The sequence below is a fragment of the Paroedura picta genome, chromosome 2 (genome assembly GCF_049243985.1).
Source record: "Paroedura picta isolate Pp20150507F chromosome 2, Ppicta_v3.0, whole genome shotgun sequence".
NCBI lineage: Eukaryota > Metazoa > Chordata > Lepidosauria > Squamata > Gekkonidae > Paroedura > Paroedura picta.
This window is the reverse complement of record NC_135370.1, coordinates 147,902,035-147,924,082: the sequence shown is the minus strand read 5'-3', so window position 1 is coordinate 147,924,082 and position 22,048 is coordinate 147,902,035. Positions and strand designations below refer to the sequence as shown.

The 22,048-nt window shown below is 40.0% G+C and overlaps 1 protein-coding gene across 9 annotated transcripts in view; it reads right to left on the bottom strand.

The window, feature by feature from the left end:
• MIA2 (MIA SH3 domain ER export factor 2) overlaps nt 1–22,048 on the bottom strand; it is a 64,839-nt gene that overhangs the window by 8,702 nt on the left and 34,089 nt on the right. For all 9 annotated transcript variants that reach the window (XM_077323173.1, XM_077323175.1, XM_077323176.1 and 6 more), the window contains 15 exons: nt 18,105–18,236; nt 16,167–16,188; nt 15,978–16,066; nt 14,318–14,389; nt 13,248–13,358; nt 11,144–11,215; nt 9,537–9,641; nt 7,814–7,936; nt 7,078–7,201; nt 6,347–6,393; nt 5,787–5,877; nt 4,479–4,617; nt 3,830–3,931; nt 2,291–2,351; nt 1,069–1,104 (listed from right to left, as the gene is read on the bottom strand). In XM_077323173.1, the coding sequence (XP_077179288.1) occupies nt 1,069–1,104; nt 2,291–2,351; nt 3,830–3,931; nt 4,479–4,617; nt 5,787–5,877; nt 6,347–6,393; nt 7,078–7,201; nt 7,814–7,936; nt 9,537–9,641; nt 11,144–11,215; nt 13,248–13,358; nt 14,318–14,389; nt 15,978–16,066; nt 16,167–16,188; nt 18,105–18,236 (1,326 nt within the window). The remainder of the gene's footprint in view (nt 1–1,068; nt 1,105–2,290; nt 2,352–3,829; nt 3,932–4,478; nt 4,618–5,786; nt 5,878–6,346; nt 6,394–7,077; nt 7,202–7,813; nt 7,937–9,536; nt 9,642–11,143; nt 11,216–13,247; nt 13,359–14,317; nt 14,390–15,977; nt 16,067–16,166; nt 16,189–18,104; nt 18,237–22,048) is intronic.

Below are 22,048 nucleotides of genomic sequence, written 5' to 3'. Positions count from 1 at the left end.
TGGCCAAAACATTTATCAAAATGGCATTGACGCAACTGAGTAAAGCTAAATATTGTAAGGGACATCGGATCTGAAGGGTTGATTTTTACATCCTACCCGCTGCTACAGCTGGCAGCTGCCACAGCTTCAGAGGGGTTCCCTACGAACCAAATGGGGTGAAGCTACCCAGATTTCACCCCTTTTGCCTGGGCGAATCCACACAGGCACTCTGACCTTCAAGTATTTAAAAGGGTGCCATATAGAAGATGGAACAGAATTGTTCTCTCTTGCCCCAGAAGGACAGACCAGAACGAATGGGATGACATTAATTCAAAAGAAATTCCATCTAAACATCTGGAAAAAGTTCCTGACAGTTAGAGCGGTTTCTCAGTGGAACAGGCTTCCTTGGGAGGTGGTGGGTTCGCCATCTTTTGAAATTTTTAAACAGATGCTAGATAGCCATCTGACAGAGAGGCTGATTCTGTGAAGGCAAAGGGGTGGCACGTTACAGTAGATGAGCGATTAGGATGTGAATGTCCTGCATAGTGCAGGGGGTTGGACTAGATGACCCATGAGGTTCCTTCCAACTCTATTATTCTATGACCCCAGAGTTGTGCACTAAGCTCTGTGAGAAGCTTTGTTCTCCTCTGCATTCTCACCCTACCCCGAATGTGCTCCTGCGGCTATGTTGAGCGTTATCATTCACCCTGCACCTGCATCCTCTCTTCCTTGCTACCCAAGTAGCATAGAAATAGAGCACCTGGCTTTGAAAGGCACTTTTTATCAAGTGGAAACAAAAGACGCTGCTTAAAAAAACACATCAAAGATTCCTAAAGTTTTAGCCAAGCATTCAAAACATTAAATCAGCAGCATCCATCCATCAGGATTTGCAGCAGTCTTCACAGAACATAGAAACCAAGACGGAAATTTCCATTAACATGTAATCCTGGAGTCTAAAGAAGCAGTTGTGGATTGTTTATGAATATTTGTGGTACAGTGGAACAAGCACACATCTTGAAAAGAAGTGCCCTAAGCCCCTGCTTTACATACAATAAAATAGATTCAAGAGTTTTAATACTTGTAACTTACCCAATTGTCATGAGCTTTCTTCTCATGTGACATAATCTGTTAAAGAAAATTGCTTATTAGATCCGCAACGCCCAGCCTGAATCATTCCTCTTCTACCTTTTAATTCACTAGGGTTGCTGTCCTGCCATATTAACTGTGGCAAGACACTGAAGCATATTTTAACCCAGTTCTGTCTCTTTTTTTCAAAATATGCCCAGTAAGTCTAAACTGGACTGTCCAGTAGAGGCTGCAGGGAGAGTTCTCTCCACAAGATCAGGGGCTTGTTCAGAGCTTTGGGGCAGTTTGATTTACAGGGACTGTCCTAGCTGAGCCGCCCTCTCAAGTGTTTTTAGCAGGGTTGTCGCTGCTTCCCCCACCCCCGCCCCTTTTCAGTGTTTTTCAGTTCTGGTCTTTTGAACCTGAAAAAATTCAGTTTTTAAAAAACACATGCAAATACTCTACTGATGTTGGGATCCAGGTTTTTTGGAAATCCCCTTTTTTCAGATTCAATAAACCTGAACAAAAATATACTGAGAGAAAAATTGCACATCCCTAGTGAAGATGTAGAAATGCAGCTATTCTTCACCCCTAGTGAAGATGTAGAAATGCAGCTGTCCCATATAATGTCTTTGATGGGCTTGCTCTAGCTATGGGTGTTACCACAAAGAGCCAGGAAAGGCTTGGAAATATTGGGGATCTGGGATTTCCTCAAAGATGCCATTAGCTCATTACTTTCTGTTATGCAGACCCATACTCTACGGTATCTACAGTATACTTGCTTAAAAGTAGGCTTTGTAAGTCTTTAAGTGAGATGATGCATAAGTAATTTAAACAATACTAGATTCAAATGAGTAGCCGTGTTGGTCTGAAGCAGCACAATAAAATCAGAGTCCAGTAGCACCTTTAAGATTTATTCAGGGTGTGAGCTTTTGAGTGCAAGCACTCTTCCTCAGAATGTTTATTAAACAAACAAGGCAAGTTGCAATTCTGTTCACACTTACTTGACAGTAAGTCCCACTGAACACTGTGGGATTTCTTTTTGAGAAAATATGCCTCAACTCATGCTGTAAGGACAGCAATTCTCAGCAAAAGTATTATAAAGCAAATCAACTGAAATTAATGACAGAAAACCTGGCTGGGCATGTGCTATGAATGGAGCATTAAGGGCAGCACTAAGTGGCAGCTATTCTGAAGCTGAAAACAAACTGCAACATTTTGGCTAAGAAAAGCAAAATACATATACCTGATTCTGATAAGAGCGAACTGTTCTTTCCAGCTCGTCCTCTAGATCTTTTGCCCGTTGCCTGTAATAGAATCATCACACTTGGAGGTTAATTGTGCACAGCCAACTTTTTATAAAGGAATATCATCAGCCAGGCTTATCAACAAAGGCACAAGGAAAATTAGTTAATATCAAACCGAACCGAAAAGGCAAAACCCTACAGAAGGCAAAAGTGAGGCACTGGTTATATGAGACATCACTTAGCACAGAAATTATACCTTTCCTGTACCTTATCATACCACGTTCAAAGTTTTAATAGTGTACATTCTATTTATTTATATTTATATACCGCCCTCCCTTGTGGCCAACAGCAGTTCACATTGAAAACCATAATGTGGTGCAATATAACATTTTGATTTGGAATACATAACATTTTTAATGGTGACAACAACTTAGAACAGTAAGAACTCATAACATAACTTGGTGTAAGAGATCTTGGTATTACTGGTCCAATTTAATACTTAACAATGAATATTTGGTTCAGTTTTGCGGCCCTATGGGTTTGTTCTTCTTTGAGTGCAGCTTGATAGTGGGCCTTTGGACTCTGGTTGGTGATAGATTCATTTACCTCAGCCAAAAGCCTGGTGGAAGAGCTCCATTTTGCAGGCCCTATGGAATTGTTTTAGGTCTGGCAAGGTCCTGATGTTGTCTGGGAGCTCATTTCACCAGGTGTGGGCCTGGAAAGAGAAAGCCCTGGCTCTGGTTTAAGTCAAAGGAGCCTGTCTGGGGCCAAGGATCACAAGCTAAATGTAGTGCTCTCTGGGGGGCAGAGTGAGGCAGTTTCTCAGGTACACTGGCCCAGACCACGTAAGATCTTGAAGGTGATTACCAAAACCTTAAGCCTGATTCGGTCGTCAACTGGTAGCCAGTGCAACTGTTGGAGTGCAGGCCAGATGTCCAAGATGTTCCCATAAGAACTCTAGCAGCTGCATTCTACACCAACTGGAGTTTCTAGATCAGAGATAAGGATAGGCCTGAGTAGAGCGAGTTACAGAAATCCAGCCAAGAGGTGACTGTCACGTGGATCACTGTGGTTAGGTGTTCCGGGGCCAGGTAGGGCACTAGTAGCTTAGCTTGATGCAGGTGGAAGAACGCTAGCCCAACTACTCTTGTGATCTGTTCCTCTATCGAAAGGAAGGTGTCCCAGGTTTGTGACTGAGCATGCAGCTGATAGTTGCACCCCATCCCAGGAAGGGAAGTCGCGCTTCCTCACCTGGACTTTTCCTGTGAACAATAAAGCTATGCATTTCATCAATTCTTATGGGAGAGATCTACAGTCCCCCACAGAGCCTGGAGGGGCAATATGATGCCGAAAGAACAGTTTCCTTTGGTGTGTGCTTGAGCCAGCCCGCCACTGTTTCCAGGCATCTGGCTAATAAGTCTGGGGGTGAATCAGGGTGGCCGTCCATTATGAGAAGAAGCTGGGTGTCATCCACATACTGGTGACATCGCAATCCAAACCTCCTTATCAGGGAAGGCAGAAACAAAAACTATCCTTACCGGTAGGTAGCCAGTTCTTCAGTAGCATGATTTATCTTTTTGTCAACTTTAGAAAGTTTTTCTTCTTTTTGCAGACGCTCTTTTTCTTCTACAGTTAATTTCCTTACACACACAAAAAGAGAGAGAAAACCACCTATAGTCAGTCACAGTCCGGTCTTTTCCAGTTCTCTAAATTAACCACTACACAAAGCATTAGAATTTAATCTGGCAAAACAGAACTGTGGAATGTCCCTTTGTCTGCATATTCCCATATTGTCTGATAATTAACTGTAAATAGTGCTGGCATTAATATCTTAAGGTCTTCAATTAATCAAAGGCTGCAGTGTTGTACAGCAAGTCCCACTGATATCTGAACAGACATGCACAGGACCAGGCTGTAAGAATAGCTTGTTAACATTCCATTAAAAGTGCAGTCATTGCAATACTAGCACATCTGCCCATGCTGAACACGGGGCAGCTTTTTAAGAGGTCTCAGAAACTTCAACTCTTCACAGAATTGAGTTGTGAAATTCCAGTGCTGACATAAGCCCACAAATGGTAGTCATCTGACAAGCTCCAATGACAGGCATCACAACTGACTGCAAATTTAAAAATACAAATTCAATTTTCTCAAAAAACAGTTAACCAGCCAATATGCTAACACCAGTACCTGTGGAGATTCATTTCATTTTCTTGATACAGCTCTGTCACGACTTTTAGTTTTTGTTGAAGCTTTTGAACTTCACTCTCAAAATTTTTGTTTTCAGACTGCAACGTGACATGCTCCCTTTGTAGATTTTCAATGCGTTCTGTCAAGATTAGAGTCATATGGTAAAGCCACAAGAATAAGGATTCTATTGGCATGATTTTAGTTACAACATTTTATTCTAATGATGATGAATAAGCTCCGAGTATACATAAAACTTAGTGAGCTATATCACTCCAGGAGGCTCACAGTACCCAGACTCCTGCTCTTACTAAGCCTCTCAGCATCACAACTAGAACCAGTATAGTGGCTAAATTACAACTGCAATTGTAAGAAAATCATGGCTATGCAAGATTTAAGACATGCAGCAGAATTTTTTAAAAGGTTAGATCCAATGATCTGTTCCGCTATCAGCTGAGGGGGAAAGCCTCTGCTGGCAGAATAGATCCAACCTATCCAACCTATCTTATATAAGATCAAAAAAGATGATTTGGGGGGAAGAGTTGCCAACCCTGGATTAAGAAATTCCTGGAAATCTGAGGTGAAGCCTGGAAAGGACAGGGCCTAAGGAGGAGAAAGAGCTCAGTAGGAATATGATCCCATCCAGCCCACCTTCTGAAGCTGTTGTTTTCTCCAGGAAGCTAAGTGGGGTTGGCCATGGTCAGCACTGGGATGAGAGACCCCCAAGGAAGTCAAGGGTTACTACTACCCAGAGGGAGGAAATGGCAGACCACCTGGGAGCATTTATCACTAGGAAAACGCTTTCCACAGCAGGAAGAGTCAGCTGCCCCCCTACTGCCCCAAAATTGTTCACTGCCCCCCTCCCCGGGGGGATGTATTGCCTACTTTGGGAACCTGTAAACTAGCCTAAATCAACACATATTGGCTGAGTCTCCCAAAGACAATGGCTAACAAACTATCATAGACTCCCTTCTTCTGCAAATCTTTTCTTTAGTATCAGCCATGCCTCCTACTTCAAGAAAAGAATGCAAAATCTTAGGGTAGGAGAGAAGACAGAAATAATCATCCTGATTCAAAACTATTAAGTTCATGACCCAATACAATTCATACACTCAATGTTCCATAAATTGATGGATAATCTCAAGTTTTAGGAATTTCTAATTAACTGAATGAAGTTGCTAGGATTAACTTTATATAAACTTCAATGTACAGCAAAACAGTTTCTTTTCTTATACTTTACTTAAAAAACACTTTGAGAGAAGTTTTTAATGGCAAACTTTAAAATCTATGAGGAAAAAAAATCTCAATTACCTGCAAGTTCCTCCTTTGCTTTGTTTTCATCAGTTAGCTTTGAGTATATTTGATTTCTTTCAGTTTCCAATGATTTTAGGCTAGCATTTAGCTATATTACACAGAAAAGATTAATTACGTATTTTTGTTTGTAATTAATACATTCTATTCTGGCTGCAATAGTTTTAATCTAATGGCAAGGGTTTGCATCATTCTATAATTACACAGCATGACCAGCCCTTCTCTTCATTATTGTTTTTAACCCATAAACCACACACTCCATACAAATTTAGTTTTTAACAGTGATTTCTAGAAGCAAGTTACCTCTGTAAAAATAAAGAAGAAGAAGAAGAAGAAGAAGAAGAGTTGGTTTTTATATGCCGCTTTTCCCTACCCGAAGGAGGCTCAAAGCGGCTTACAGTCGCCTTCCCATTCCTCTCCCAATGTACTAATATACTGTCATGCCTTTATTCTTTCAATATGCCAGCTAAAATTGCAAGAAGTATGCACAGAACATCTTATTCTTTTCTTATCTCTAAAGGTTTCTACATTGTTAAAAAAAACAAGCACAATGTTATTACCTTAGCTGCATAAATCAGCTTCCTTACGGTTCGTTTGTCTTGATCATCTAGTTAAGAGAAAGAAGAGTAGGAAGAACAATTAAATCACAGCAAAAAGAATGTCACTTTGGTACTTCAGAGATTCATTTTGTCCCATTACAGGTTGGGTGTTCTTTATTTAAGAAATCCAGGGAATGAGCAGAAGAGATATTGTCATCCAGAAAACTCTAATGAATTAGAGGTAATCTTATTCACCTTCCTGTTTAAGTTACTTATACTCAGATTAAGGCAAGAGTGAACTAAAGAAGAGCTTTTTTTTGTTCTCTGCTTTTAATTACCCAAAGGAATCTCAAAGCGGCTTGTTCGCCTTCCCTTCCTTTCCCCACAACACACACCCTGTGAGGTAAGTAAGGCTGAGAGAGCTCTGAGAGAACTGTGACTAGCCCAAGGTCACCCAGCTGGTTGCATGTGAAGGAATGGGGAATCAAACCTGGTTTTCCAGATTAGAGACGGCTGCTCTTAACCACTACACCAAACTGGTTCTCAGCACCTGTTATCAAATCAGGTTTTCTGATATGTTATACAATTAAGGAGGGCCAGTCTGGAGTGAAAGAGGCTCACACCACAGAGGCACAACACCATCAACTTTCTCCCCCTTCCTTCTGTTGCTACAGGCTGAAATGTGGGCTGTTCAGGAATTTGAAATTTTGCTTTCCACTTCTTCCACCCAGCCAAGATAAACACCAATTTACCTAGATGTTCCCCATTTTCTGTTTTCTCCTTTGTATCATTAGCCCAATAGCTGTCTTCAGTATCATCTTGTTCCTCTATCGCACTGATCCAGTCTTTCATCTTCAACAAGCATTCAGTCAGCGACTGGATGTTAGTGAGCAAAACAAAGCAAGCAAACAAAAACAAACCAGGAATTAATCTTTTGCTGCGAATGAGGCAAGTTTAATGTCTTAAATGAACTTGTAAAACGCATGACCATGAGTATTTTGTTGAACACAGTTGTCTTCAGTGACACAAATAAACAGTGCACAAAAAACAACAACCTAAAAACCTTCTGGCCTCTGAGTACACAAAGTTTACTCATCTAGGAAACAATAAAAGCTATGCATTTCATAAATTCCTATGGGGGAGATCTACAATCCTCCACAGATCCGGGAGGGTGAGGGGCAATGTGATGCTGGAAGAAGAGTTTCTTTTGTTTAGGTTGTTGCTTAGGTTGTTGCTAGAGTCAGACACATGCAAAATTCATATATCTGTTTCTACTGTGGGGAACCACCAGCCATTTCTGAACTGTGCTGTCTTTGTAGCCTTGTTTAAGTCTGTCTGAAGACTGTGCAACTCCACTGAGCCTTTTTATTATATCAGACAAAACTTCTTATCAGCAGGCAAAAAACCCAGGATGAACCATTTCAATAACCTGAACCAGCTCTTAGCCCTTTTAATTATTATGCCACTTGCTGCTAAATGAGACTTTACCTTGACTTGACTTTCTTTATTTTTAAGGGACTCCTCTATATCTGCTTTTGAGGATTCAAACATTTTTGTTTGTTCATTCAGTTCACTAAATCGTTCATTCCATCCTACAGCTTCTTGTAACAACTGGAAAGAGAAATATACAATTAATTTACAATTTTAGCACAAACTTAGCATTAGAGTTTTCATTTTTAAATCTTCCAAAAACTGGGTCACTAATGCAAGAAAAACAACTGGCAGACAGAGGGACTTATATTTTACTGACATTCTGTACAGTCTGCCTTTTAATTTTTTTGCAAAAGTTCTAACAAAATTTCTTACACATTTAAGCAAGGTATCAGAGGTTATTCTGATTGACAAAACTGGTCTTTCTAGCCATCTCTTAGCATTTAAAAGTTTGATTTCAAAAACCTCAGTTGAAGCTTTAGGCCTAGCAAAAGAGGCTCCTCTTTGGGAATTTAATAACGTGCCATTTTAGAGAAAGATAAGAGGAGTTAGACACAGGTGCAAGTGAGATGATGAGGCCAAGAGTTTCAAGGCCAGGGACCAGGAGGGAGTTTCACCTCCACATTCCATCTCATTAGTGTCAAATATCCAAGGTCCTATGTGGTAGCTGTTTTGCTAGGCAGAACGATTGAGAAACACACATTATGCTGCCTCACACTTAATCACACACAAAACCAGCATATCAAGAGGATTTTAGCCTAGCCTTTTTCTTTCCATACTCATTCTTTAAGTAGAGGGGATTCTTGTCTTGGAGAGCAGTCTGCCATTCAACCCTGCCTGCAGTCTGGACATTCCCCAGCTTGTAAACCTTTTATCACATACATGCTGTGATCCTGAGCTACAGAAGCACATTCTTTTAGTCTTGTTAAAAAGTTCCCTAAATGCAGCTGATCTCTCACTTTTACGTCTGATACTTTTGGTGAAGTTCTACATTGCCTATGGATTGCCCCTTGTGGAAACAAGGGAGTTATTTCCTCCCCAAACTATCACTGCAGAAAAATTGTAAGAGGAAAGGTGCTATCAAAAAGGAAGGAATCAATACTAACAATCTAATACTAATGTTCAAAGTGTGCAGAAAGGGGGAAATTACAGTGGGCTTCTTCAGGGCAAACCCCACACACTTGAATAGGGAAATACTCTGAAGAGCAAACATGGACAAGCTAACAACACATTCAGCCTGAAGGTTTGCAGGATACTCTTCAGTCTATGGTTATTTACCACACAGCTGAAAACATGAGGGAGACCGCTGCAGGGCCAATGAGATGTGTTGAAAACTAAGAGATGCTATGCTGAAACTATCACCCACATAACAGATGAGACAAGAGAAGGCAGACAAAAAGATCTGAGGAAAAACAGACCCATCAAGGTTGAATAGCATCCAACAGCATACAATCAACCAAAAACCCTGAAACTATCTGTCCTTATAAGATACAAATAATTATGAATGTCCAATCAAAAGAAAACATTGACTCAGATATAAAGAAATTAAGGCTACAGAACTTGGAACATCAAAGCTGTTCATGAAAGAAGTGCTGAACTGCAAAATTCAGCCTTCAGCAGCCTGCATTCTGCCACATTTTCCACTATCATTCCATCTGGCTTTCATTATACTATTTACGTAGGCAGACTTTAGAAGCAGTTGTAACTGTATCAATTATTTCAAATAATGTCATGAAGAATAAAAAACACTGCAAATTCACACCATGGGATAGACACATACCTGCTTTTCACTTTCTTGAAGATGGCGGTTTTCCTCTACTGCATTCTGAACAGATATCTTCAGTCTCTCTCTGTTGATATCATAGACTTTTAATGTGGTTTTAGCCTATGTGATAAAGTACAATAAGCTGTTTTTACAGTTAGTATATATAAAAGACACACAGTCACTTTTCTATCTTTGGATAAATCCATAAATCCTAATAGAGAACCTTGCGAGAATGGGGCAGTTTATGACGGCAGACGTTTTCATGAGCCAGAGCCTAATTCATGTAAGTCTGTTGCTTCTGTTTTGTGGCAATGCTCTGAGAGTTGTTTTTGGACATTTGCCTTATAAATATAGCTCTTATCAATACAGTACAATTATGTATGTATAGGGTTGAGAGAGATTCACCATGCAGACTGATGCACAGTGACTCCAATCCAAGTTCACGGAAACCAGTAGATTGCACTGTGCAAGACATACTAAAAAGCAACTCTGCTGGATCTCCCCTAAAAGAGAAATCCATCTCATCTATCACCCCTTTTCCCCACAATGGCCCAGTAGGCAGCCAAGGAAACCACAAACTGGTAAAAATAAAAATCACCTTTAGGTAGCCCACATCTACTACAGGGATAAAAACTTCCAGCAGTCTCTGTTGCACTGCCCTGATTTTTTTTATTCATTTTAATTTGTACTTATTTAGACCATTTTTATCCCATCACCTCCTTGGACTCAAGGCAGCTGTATCCATTATTACACTATTATTGCACTGTACCAATGCCTTTTTTACCGCTGCATTAAGAGCCTCTTGTGGCGCAGAGTGGTAAGGCAGCCGTCTGAAAGCTTTGCCCATGAGGCTGGGAGTTCAATCCCAGCAGCCGGCTCAAGGTTGACTCAGCCTTCCATCCTTCCGAGGTCGGTAAAATGAGTACCCAGCTTGCTGGGGGGTAAACGGTAATGACTGGGGAAGGCACTGGCAAACCACCCTGTATTGAGTCTGCCATGAAAACGCTGGAGGGCGTCACCCCAAGGGTCAGACATGACTCGGTGCTTGCACAGGGGATACCTTTACCTTTACCTTACCAATGTCTCACTCATTCAGTCTTCTAATATTATCTGAACAAAATTAGAAAAATAAATCAAAGTTGGTGCACTGCCTGCAAAATACTGTTCTGTTTAACAAGCTGCACTACAAATATTGTCTTTCTCCCTTCTAAATGAGACTAGATGATACAGCACCACACAGTACTTCATAGTGCAGTGCTACAACAACAACAGCAAAAAAAAAAAGTTTTGGAAGACAGAGGAAATCTCCAAGAAGGAAAAGAGAACTGGCAGAATGTACAAGTACTCTAGTGAATGCTGCAGTGACCACTGTTGAAGTGATCTAAACTAGGGATGGGCACAAACCAGAGACTGGTGGCATAAATCTTAACTGCTGTCTTATTTAAGATGTATTTTCCTTGGAACAACAACAACAATAGATATGCCAGCAATAGGGAAGTATTTCAGCTAGTTATAAGACATGCCTAGAATAATGAAAAATCCTGACAGCATGGTCCAAAGTGCCTGTTGAAACAATGAAGCAACTCTAAGAAATATACATATAGATCTGAACTTTGGCTTACTTCAGCTATTTGCTGATAGGTAGATTTTGCTTCACTTTCTAAAGACTCCATTCTTCTCTGTATTTCGGCCACCTAGAAAGAAATTTTAAAAATTATATGACTATCCCCTACATTTTGGGTTATGCTACCTAGTCAAAGTAATTATAGACTAATATTTCCTAGAAATAAGATTATTATTTAAAATAAAATGAAATGAAATGCTAGGCAGAGAGTGGCCAATTACCCCATTCATGCGACCTATGAGCAGGACAGGTCACGTTCTTGACTCCTCTCTGCCTTTGTTGTTTTATTTTCCTTTACATAATCAGATTTCTAAAGGAAAACTGGAGAATATCTTTGAGCAGCAATTACAGCTTTCAGTGCTATGGTTTCGTCTCAGCTATTATATGAAGCAACAAACTGGGTCCTAGATATGACCTTAATACAATTTTTACATCAAGGAGTTGATTAGGAAGACTGATACCGATAACATTATCTGGCGGACTAGTTGTGCTTCCTCTGTGCTCCACATAGGAATCTCACAGCTCTTTACAATCCCAAAACACTTGTTTAACCCTACGATTCCAAGATATAGTCAAGGAATTATGCTCACAAAATTAAACACGCTACCGTGTTCTGTGATTTCTGAAGGCCATATATGGCATAGCATTTTTAGAAAGAAACTGCAGTTGTGGTTTAGAGATCACAGAAACTGTGAAGCATGCTCTACCTCAGGGGTAGTCAAACTGCGGCCCTCCAGATGTCCATGGACTACAATTCCCAAAGAACGCTGGCAGGGGCTCATGGGAATTGTAATCCATGGACATCTGGAAGGCCGCAGTTTGACTACCCCTGATCTACCTGAATGTCCATTGCATAAGAAGGCTAGAGAGAAATGGATCAAGCCACATGTGCCAATGAAATAAGCTTTCCCTAGTTATTTTAGTTACTACATTTTTAATGGGTTCTAGGCCAGTCAATACTCATTTGTTAGCTAAATTCCTATGAGAGTGTGGGCTATGAGAGTGTGGGCAGTTTGTGACAAGTAATCTCCTTTAATATGGTATAGTTTGCTCTCTCTGGCTTGAATTCTTCCTTTCTTCCTAGTTGGAACTGATGGATAAGAAGACCTATAGGCCCTATGAGGGAAGGGGGAGAGAAAGGTATTTCTAAGAATTAAAGTTCCCCCACTTTAGGAATGCAGCTGGTCAGAGCATTCAAACCACCCTATACTAACCAGGTATAAGCTTAAGTGAGTAGACAAACTGCCAAAATGTAAGATTCTCTGAATTAAATCCTCACAATGTTGAGGGCACACTTATAATGGAGAATATTTCAAAACATGTTTTAAAAGAATGATCAAACAACCTCTGAAAATTAATTGGTTCTGCCTATTATCTCAGAGAAATGAAAGCATTGTTCACTGTGGAAAGATTTTACAAAAGCCTGTCAATAGGCACCCAATTCTCCCCCAAAACAATCACAGTACTGCTTTGAAGGTTCAGCCTTACGTAGAATCTTATTTTATTGATTTATTTTTATTATTTATACCCCATCACTTGCTTTTTTTAATATGTCCTCAGTTTCAAATATTTTAAAACCTATTTGTTTGTTTTGCCTGCTTTGGTATTGTTTTGTTTTAAAATAAGATTACACATTACAAAAGTAATACTAAAGCTGCAATCCTATGTATGCTTATTTAGAAGAAACTCTGCGGGACTTACGTTCACTTAGAATAGGCTATAGTTAAGTGAGAAAGCATTAAGCTGTACTTGGACATCCTAAAATACACAAGAAAACCACATCCAAATAGTTAGGCATCAAGAACTTACGGGCTTCTTTCATGAGAAACTTCCTCTATCACCCACAAATCATTAAATTAAAAGAACTGGATAAGTGAAAGACTACAATAAGTAACACTTAAGATTATATTAAATATGATATGAAGTACATTGTGTTTTTTATAAAATATTGTGTGAGAATAACTGACTTGCATTAACTAGATCATATCCACTGAAAACAAAGATTGGGAAGCAGGGCTCTCACTGAAAAAGTAAAAAAGTACAAAGAAAAATTAGACTATAATGTTTGTATTTTAGATAACACTGACTGACATAAAACATACCAAGTCATCTTGTTGTGATCGTTTAGACTTCTCTTCTTCCAGTTCTTTTTCTAAACATTCTATTTCCTTCTTGAGTACAGAGTTTGAGCTGCTCAGTTGTTCACACGCTGTCTTAAAGTTTTAAAAGATTATGCATGGTCATTTATCACTGCAAAATATCATCTGGAATACTATAGTAGTCAAGGAACAAATTAATTTTAAAAGTACTGTAGAACCAGTGAACTCCAGAGAAATGACTGAATTAGGATGTACATTTTACATCAAATTGTAAATTAGGTATAAAAGTCTACCTTAAAACCAACTGGCTTGCAATTAGCTGTAACTGTTATTCACTGAGTGATCTTCTGCGCAGGAAATGAACTTGCCAGGTTAAACAAGTTCAAACTGCCAGGACTGCATCTCCCCTCTTACTAACACTGCTTACCTATACATTTCTGGGCATTATTCAAACTACAGACTGTAAGAAAGAAAAAGATGGTGGAAAAGGCTTCCCCACTCATGAGAACAAAAATACTATACTCACAGAAGGGAAATCTTGGTTTCAAGCCAATGTCCATGTGAAAGATACATATTTTCTACAACTCAACAGTAAAACTCTATAATCTGATTTGCTTATTTTGAATACTTGACTCTGTTTCCTATTAATATTTTGCTAAGACCTATGGGGAATCCTGACACTTCCAATCTTCCCAACAGCTAAACTTATGTCAGGCCCTCCTTATTTTTTAAAAAAATTTCAGCAGATGTTTCAATACACACAGCTACAAATCTTTTGCAGGGGGGGAAGGCTGGGATTCTAGATTCTTCTTGCAGAGCAAAAGTGTATCTAGATTAATGGATGTGCCTAGATTGCTACATTGTCTGAGCAATGCATTTAGCAATCTAATAAGTATGTTGATCCTTTGGCAACAAAACTGTAGAGCTGAAAGAATCTATGTAGGGATTTTGTTATTTTCCCTCTACAAATAGTAATAAAAGCTGCTCAAGACACAGACTATTCTATAAAATGCAATAAAATGTATTTTAGAAAATTATATAAAAAACTGCTTTTACACCCATACAATAGTTACCTTACAGTTCGATGCACTGGTTGATGCACTTAGAAGAGTCGTATCTTTCAAGGAATTTTCTAATTCTTCATACTAAAAAGAAAAAGATCCATATATTAGAATTAAACACAAGAAAGGAATTAAGAAAATCCATGGATATGGACTTCAAATTGTTCTATGAGCACAAGTTATATTCATTTCACCACATTAACAAAAAGGGTATTCAAAAATGAAGCTGAATAAACTGTGCAAATTATTATTTTATAAGATTATAAAAGAGAATATTTTTAACTGTACCATCTAAAAGACAAGCCTCTATGCACACTTTGTGCTGATAGAACTCTTTTTTAGCATGAGGTGATACAAAACTGTAGTGAATAATCTAACCATTCTCACCCACGGTAGCATTTGGAAATCACACTGTAACTATTCAACATCCATGTTGCTGAGTTTAAGTTTAGTCATTAAAACAGGATGCTACCCTACAATTCCTGCTGCACTGACAAAGTTGTAACTGCTAACCCAAAGCTGCTAATTAATGCATGGCGGTGGGGCTCCCCATATTCCCTTGTTCTGTAGGCAACCCAAGAGTCATATGTGACTGCCAAGCATTCTATCATTGTTCTTCCTCAGAGCATATCTTCCCCAAAGTAAAGAGCCAGCCCAGCTTTCCTCTACCTCAATGGAGCAGGAAGTCCTTCAGAAAAGCTCTCCCCTTTGCATCGTCAAGGATCAGCCTTCAAAAACCGTTGTCTCCATCAAAGGACAACAGCTTGAAACGTTCCTGGATTTTGTGATACGTCCCAGCAACCCTGGCAGCCATTCTGGCATAGCCTGTGCCTTGAGTTTCCAACAGCATAAAAAAAAACCCATCTCCACCCCCCCTTAATAGAGGCTTAACATGTGGTCATAGACAAGCAAAGGATGTAGACAACATCAGCTGCTAAATAGCATCCCACAAAGCCTCAGATAAGACGGTGAGACATTTATCCTTTAGGTCATTGGCAACCTAAGCTGCATCCCTCATATACCAGCCATTTTGTATGACAGCCAATAACACTTCTGAAAATGCCGAAAGTGCCTACATGCACAACTAAGCTGGTGTTCCCCACAAATAAGTTATATTCTATTATTTACTGTTGAGTTATATCAGATGAACTGGACTAAAACTCCTTGTGGTGGCACAGTAAACAATATGTCCATATAGTGCATGAAGGACTAGTTACAGTGCAAGGCTTCTGCCAGCATAACCTTTGTACTAACAGGACACTACTAGACCAAAGGAGAAAAATGGGTGGAGTCAGGTAGATGAGTGGGGCTTGGTCAGAATCCCATATTAACTCAGAGGATGGCCTACGTTAGCATGATATTATGCCAGCAACATAGGTGGAGAGGAAATACACCCTCCATTGTACATGAAGAAACAGATCATTGCCAATATTCAATATCCTTGTTGCTGAGTTTAAGCTTAGCTACCAAAATAGAACCCTACTTTATAATCACTGTAGCACTAACAAGTATTAATTGCTAACCAAAGCTGTTAATTTTGTTGCTATTTGCTGGGTGGATAGATTATATAATATGAATTGATATAGAAAATTATATAATATCTGAAGTCTTAGGATGAACCAATAATAGAAATCTCTTTCATTTAAGCACAGAAAACAGCAATCAAGGTTACCTCTTTTTTACAGAGGCTTAGCTGTTCTAGTACTTTACATTTGTCTTCAACAAGTTCAGCAACTTTATTAGCAAGTTGCTTCTCTCTTCCTAAAAAAGAAGGAAGAATGTGGTTACTTAAGTGGCAGAAAATAGTTTCAACCCAATTCCTTCACTAGACACAACCCACAGACAAAAAAGTTGAACTTACCAACATAAAGTCTACTTCTAACCTGCAAAAGAAGAGAAAACATTTCAATCTGTTTACAGCAATGCATACAATTAAACCTCAATTTTCATTCTTGAAACAAGTTTCAAGTACCAAAGTCAGTACAAACCACAGTTGACCCTCAGGCCTGAAGCAGATTAATATCAGGGTCTTAGCATAGCTTAGAGATCTGAAGAACTATGCACTTCCTCCCAACAATCTCCTTCCCTTTAATCACGCTCAAGGGATATGCCAGTTCCCCCATTGAACAAGAATCTTAATCAGAATGTGCAGCTAATAACAATCCTAGTGCAGAATAGAATCTAGTTCCCCTTAATCTAGTTCCCCTTAATGCCAGTAGTGCAAAATTTATTCCTGTATGGGCATGCAATGCCATCACCTACTCCCATCTATTAAATCCACAATGCTCCAATTTATAAGCATTTTGTGAATGAACATTGTAAATAACTCAGAACTACAAAGTTCTCTAACCACATTCTTCCTGTGCTCCCTACTACTCAGCAACATTACTTATTTGACACAGACCAGATATTCTTTCGGAGTTGTGTCTCCACCTTACTAACACTTCCCACAACAAATTTTAATCTATAGTCACAAATTAATCTGGACTGCAAGACAATATTCTTTCCTCTGGAAAGCATCAATATGTATAAATATCTTGCCTTTTCTACAAGCTCCTCATTAAAATAAAACAGGAAGACTGTTGCATAAGATAGAACAGTCAATATCAATTGTGAAATATCAAAATAAATGGAACCTCAAAATAAAGAACTACAGCTGCAAGATAAAGCTAGCCTAAAATGTTTCTTGTCTTGTATCACCTTGTCACTAGAAACACAAAGAATCGCAAAGAAATTACAGCAGACTCAGGTCTTCAGGATACAAGGATGAAAACAACATATTTGAAGGGGATAGGGAGGACTAGAGCTGGGGGAATGCAAGGGTTAGAATATCCTAACTGGGTAATCAAAACTTCAGGACACATAGATAAAATGACTAGTTTGAAGAGGAATTTAGATGGATAGCAGCTATTTAAATGGTTTTTAGTGTAGCCTGTATTTCCTTGAGGATTTCAAATATAACATTGATATTTAAATACACAGAAATTAATTCTGGTAAGCTAATCAGAGTACCAAAATACTGGAATGGGTTCTCGATACATACTTCAGTATATTACAAAGCCTCTTTAAAGCAAATTGTCAAATATTGTCAAATGGGTAGACATGTTGGTCTGAAGTAGCACAATAGCACTATATAGTCTCAGTGCTTGCACTCGAAAGCTCAAGCCTTGAATAAATCTTTTTTTTTTAATGATTTTTATTTTTATTTTCCAGGATTAAAGATAATCTTTGTTGGTCTTAAAGGTGCTACTAGGTAGGTAGGTATCCCCTGTGCAAGCACCGAGTCATGTCTGACCCTTGGGGTGACGCCCTCTAGCGTTTTCATGCCAGACTCAATACGGGGTGGTTTGCCAATGCCTTCCCCAGTCATGACCGTTTACCCCCCAGCAGCAAGCTGGGTACTCATTTTGCCGACCTCGGAAGGATGGAAGGCTGAGTCAACCTTGAGCCTGCTGCTGGGACTGAACTCCCAGCCTCATGGGCAAAGCTTTCAGACAGCTGCCTTACCACTCTGCGCCACAAGAGGCTCTATAAAGGTGCTACTAGACTGATTTTATTGTCAAAATATTGTGTCAAAATATAGCATTTCTTACATATTAATGGGAAAAGAATTGTATCCACCATGGGCATATGCACCATTCTCTCTGCAACCCTAAACCCCATTGAATATATTAGAAGAACACATTTCCAAGTCAACATGAAACATAACAATCAGGCTGCATCATTATGATCTAGTGAGTTTTGAAAGGACACCTATACAGTCTGGTATAATGTTGCATTGGTCATACAGCATACTTACTGACTGATAGCTCCTGTACATTAGTAGAAAGGCAATTAGAAGGGCTACAACCGTGCAACATATCACCATTTCCCATGGGAATCCATACAAATTTGGACCAGGTCTCACATTGTCAGGCAATGCTGCAACAACCTAAAAAAACAATACATAAACAATTTTTTTTCACCTCAACAAATGTGAACAGGCTTGTTTAACATCAGTATATTTGATTATGTTAACTCAGGATTTCTCCAGAATACAATAGCTAAAATGCTTTACATGCTAGAAATACAGAAAATTTGAAAGGGAAAAAAAGAACTGCATGTAAAAGCAATTGTGTTTAAAAGTGCTGACTACCAACTGTTAACATTTTACAGTTTGATATTTCAACCACAGTGTTTGCATTTATTTACTTTTTGAGAAGAGACAGAGGGTTATCACAAGTCATATATTTGGTTTTCAAATTCTATTTACTTAACATTTACTGTAGAAGAGGACAAATATTATGGTCTTGATACTAAACATACTCATAAATTCTGCTGAATCATGACATAGTTTGACTTGACACACATTTATTCAGAAATAAATCCCACTATAAGCCACAAGGCTTGATCCTAAGTTGTGCAGTAGTCTCCAACCCAAATTAAACTTTATTGAGAGTATACTCCATATAAATCAATAGGATTTGCTCCCAATGTAAGCATGTTTTAGGTCATGCTGTTATCCACCTCCAACTGCCACCCAAAATAAAGATACTCAAAAGGTGCAACTATGTACTTGACTCAGGAAAATAAAGTTATTTGCCATTTCTTGTTTAGCGTGGTTGAACATGCGATTGCAGAATAGCTAACGGGTTTAATGGATCAAACAGTTATCTGGCCGTAGTGCTGTATTAAATAAATTTGATTTGAATGGATCAAACATTAGCTCCTGGTCCACTCCAATCTGGCTTCTGACCTGGCCATGAGATGGAGATGGCTACCCTCAGAGATGCTTCTGGATGCGTTGAGTAGGGGGTTTGATTAGATGGCCTGTATGGCCCCTTCCAACTCTATGATTCTATGATCTCCAGAGACAGATGGCTCTAGGCAGGTCAGCACTGTTCTTGTTAGACATGTCACAGTGGTCAACACTGTTAGCCATGGGCTATTAACCCACTGCCTAGCCAACATGAGGATTCAAGATGCAGCCCTCAAATAACTATAATCCTTTCTCCAGGGACAGAGGGTGGTGCTAGGGGAGAGGAACTGCCAGCAACAGGCTCTGGTATGCAGAGTCTTGCAGGAAACTATTCTCTCCCTAATGTTATTTAATATTTACATGCACCCCTTCACCTAGAGCCAGTTTGGTGCAGTGGTTAGAAGTGCAGACTTCTAATTTGGCAAGCTGGATTTGATTCTGTACTCCCCCACATGCAGCCAGCTGGGTGACCTTGGGCTCGCCACGGCACTGATAAAGCTGTTCTGACCAAGCAGTGATATCAGGGCTCTCTCAGCCTCACCCACCTCACAGGGTGTCTGTTGTGGGGAGAGGAAAGAGAAGGCGACTGCAAGCCGCTTTGAGACTCCTTCGAGTAGAGAAAAGTGGCATATAAGAACCTCCTCCTCCCCCTCCCCCTCCCCGCCTTCTTCTAGGTAGTCTAGAGTTTTAGATGATATCCAGCTATTTCTGTTGATGGATGGCTATCCATCGATAGCCCCAGAATCTTTGGCCTAATGCCTGATGGTTCAAACAGAGTCTGCAGCTCGCTCTATGCAGGGCTTCCCTTGAGACTGCTCCAGAAACTTCAACTGGTTCAAAATGCAGGGTCACAAGCCCTTAAAGGGACTCAGTGGAGAGCATGTATAACACTGGTGCTCACCCAGCTGTAATAGCTCCAGACTGGAGACCAAATCAGTTTCAAGGTGCTAGTGTTAACCTTTAAAGCCCTAAACAGTCTGGGACCAGCAAACCTACAGGACTGCCTTTTCCCTTATAATCCCCTAAGAGCATTATGGTCTTTGGGCCAACATCTACTCAGGGTCCCCAGCCCAAGATGAAGTTGGCTTGGAGTCAGTCTTAGGCCCAGCCTGCTGGAATATTATCTTGAGAGAAATCAAGGCCCTGCGGGACCTAAATGAATTCCACAGGGCCTGCAACTCAGAGCTGTTCCACGAAGTTTATGGTCGAGGCCTAAAGTAACATCCACCAATAAGGGCTGGCCTTACAACTGGAGGAGGAAGGGAGTTGGAAGATTGGCTCCTTACAAAAGCTCCATCTGGGAAATTTTAGCAGGGGGCATTAGGGAAATTGTAAAGAATTAGAATTTTTAATTTTGTATGTTTTAAATGTGGAAGGGCAGGATAATAACAATAATAATAAATTATTATTATATCTAAGATTTGGTTGGACTGGTATGCTGCAAGTGAGGCAGTGCAACTCCCAGCTCTGGACAGGGTCCAATTGACACCTTCCACCACTGACAGGAACCTGGGTGTGATTCTGGATGCTTCGTTATCTATGGAGGTACAGATCACAAATGTTGCCCGCCAAGCATTCTACCACCTCCACTAGGCATGACAACTTGCACCCTACCTGTTGGTGTCCTACCTAGCCACTGAGATCCATGTCAATGTCACCTCTAAATTAGACTACTGTAATTTGTTCAACGCAGGGTTTTTTGTGAGAAGGCTTTTAAGCCATTTTAATCATTAAACTTAAATTATATTTAGATTTACATCTAATTGTATTTTAATATTGTAATTTTAAACTTGATGTGAGCCACCAGGGAAGGGTGGAATACATGTGTAAACATAACTAAATAGATTAAATAAGAACTGTTGGCTTACTGTCCTAAACTGCTAAATACAACACATGAAAAGATGTCTGTTAGAAGCCTAAAGCTTCTAGAAAAATGTTTGCTTGAAGGCTAAAGCCGAAGAACAGGTTCTAATCTTTCCCCATAATCTTGGCCCTCTTCAGACCTCCCCTATCACTCTGCTACACTAACAGACCTCCCATGCAATTTTTAGATACACGATAACCCTGTCAAGTGTTGTCAAACAAACCCCTTTGGATCCCCCTGTTCCTAGCTCTCCAAATCTCTCTTATCTTTCCACCTCATTCTTATAACCAGTGTGATTTTGACTCAGCCCTACTTTTCACTGACTTTTTGGACCCACTACTGCTTCCTTGAGTTCCTACTTCTCAGCCCACTACTTTTCAGCCCTTCTGATCTAAAATGCTGTTTCTTCAAAGCCATCTTGCTCCATTCCATCACCTTTCTTGATTAGTCATTTTATCTCTTGGATTAGTGTCTCTTATTTCTCTACTTCCTGGGAGCCTCTTGGATCTTCAACTGCCCTGTTTCTAAGGTTGTGTAGAACCACCTACGCCAATATGTAAGGTTTTAAACTGACAGGTCTCCCATCTCTAACTTTTTGTTGCCTCAGTAGTAGAAATGTCCATAAATATTCCATGGCCTCACACCAATCTGAGCTGGTTTCAAAAGCATCATTGCAACATGCATAATGAAACATAGGTTATCATCCTATGCTGTCCTTGTTTTCCACCAGCAGTGACAAAATGGATCAAGCAGAGTCGTCTAAAGCTCAATCCTGCAAAGACGGAGGTCCTGTGTTTGGGTAGGAAGGGACCATGGGAGGAAGCGTGCCTGCCCACCCTGGATGGTGTGCAGCTCCTAGCGACTCACTCCGCCAGGAACCTGGGCGTGATCCTGGATGCTTCCCTTACAATGGAAGCCCAAGTCACAAAGGTAGCACGGCTGGCATTTTACCACCTTTGCCAAGCCAAACTACTAGCGCCCTACCTGGAACCAGAGCACCTAGCCAGTGATCCATGCGATGGTCACCTCCAGACTGGACTTCTGCAACTCGCTCTACGCAGGCCTACCCTTATCCTTGATCCGGAAACTACAACTCGTGCAGAATGCCGCGGCCAGGATTCTCACTAAGACATCATGGAGA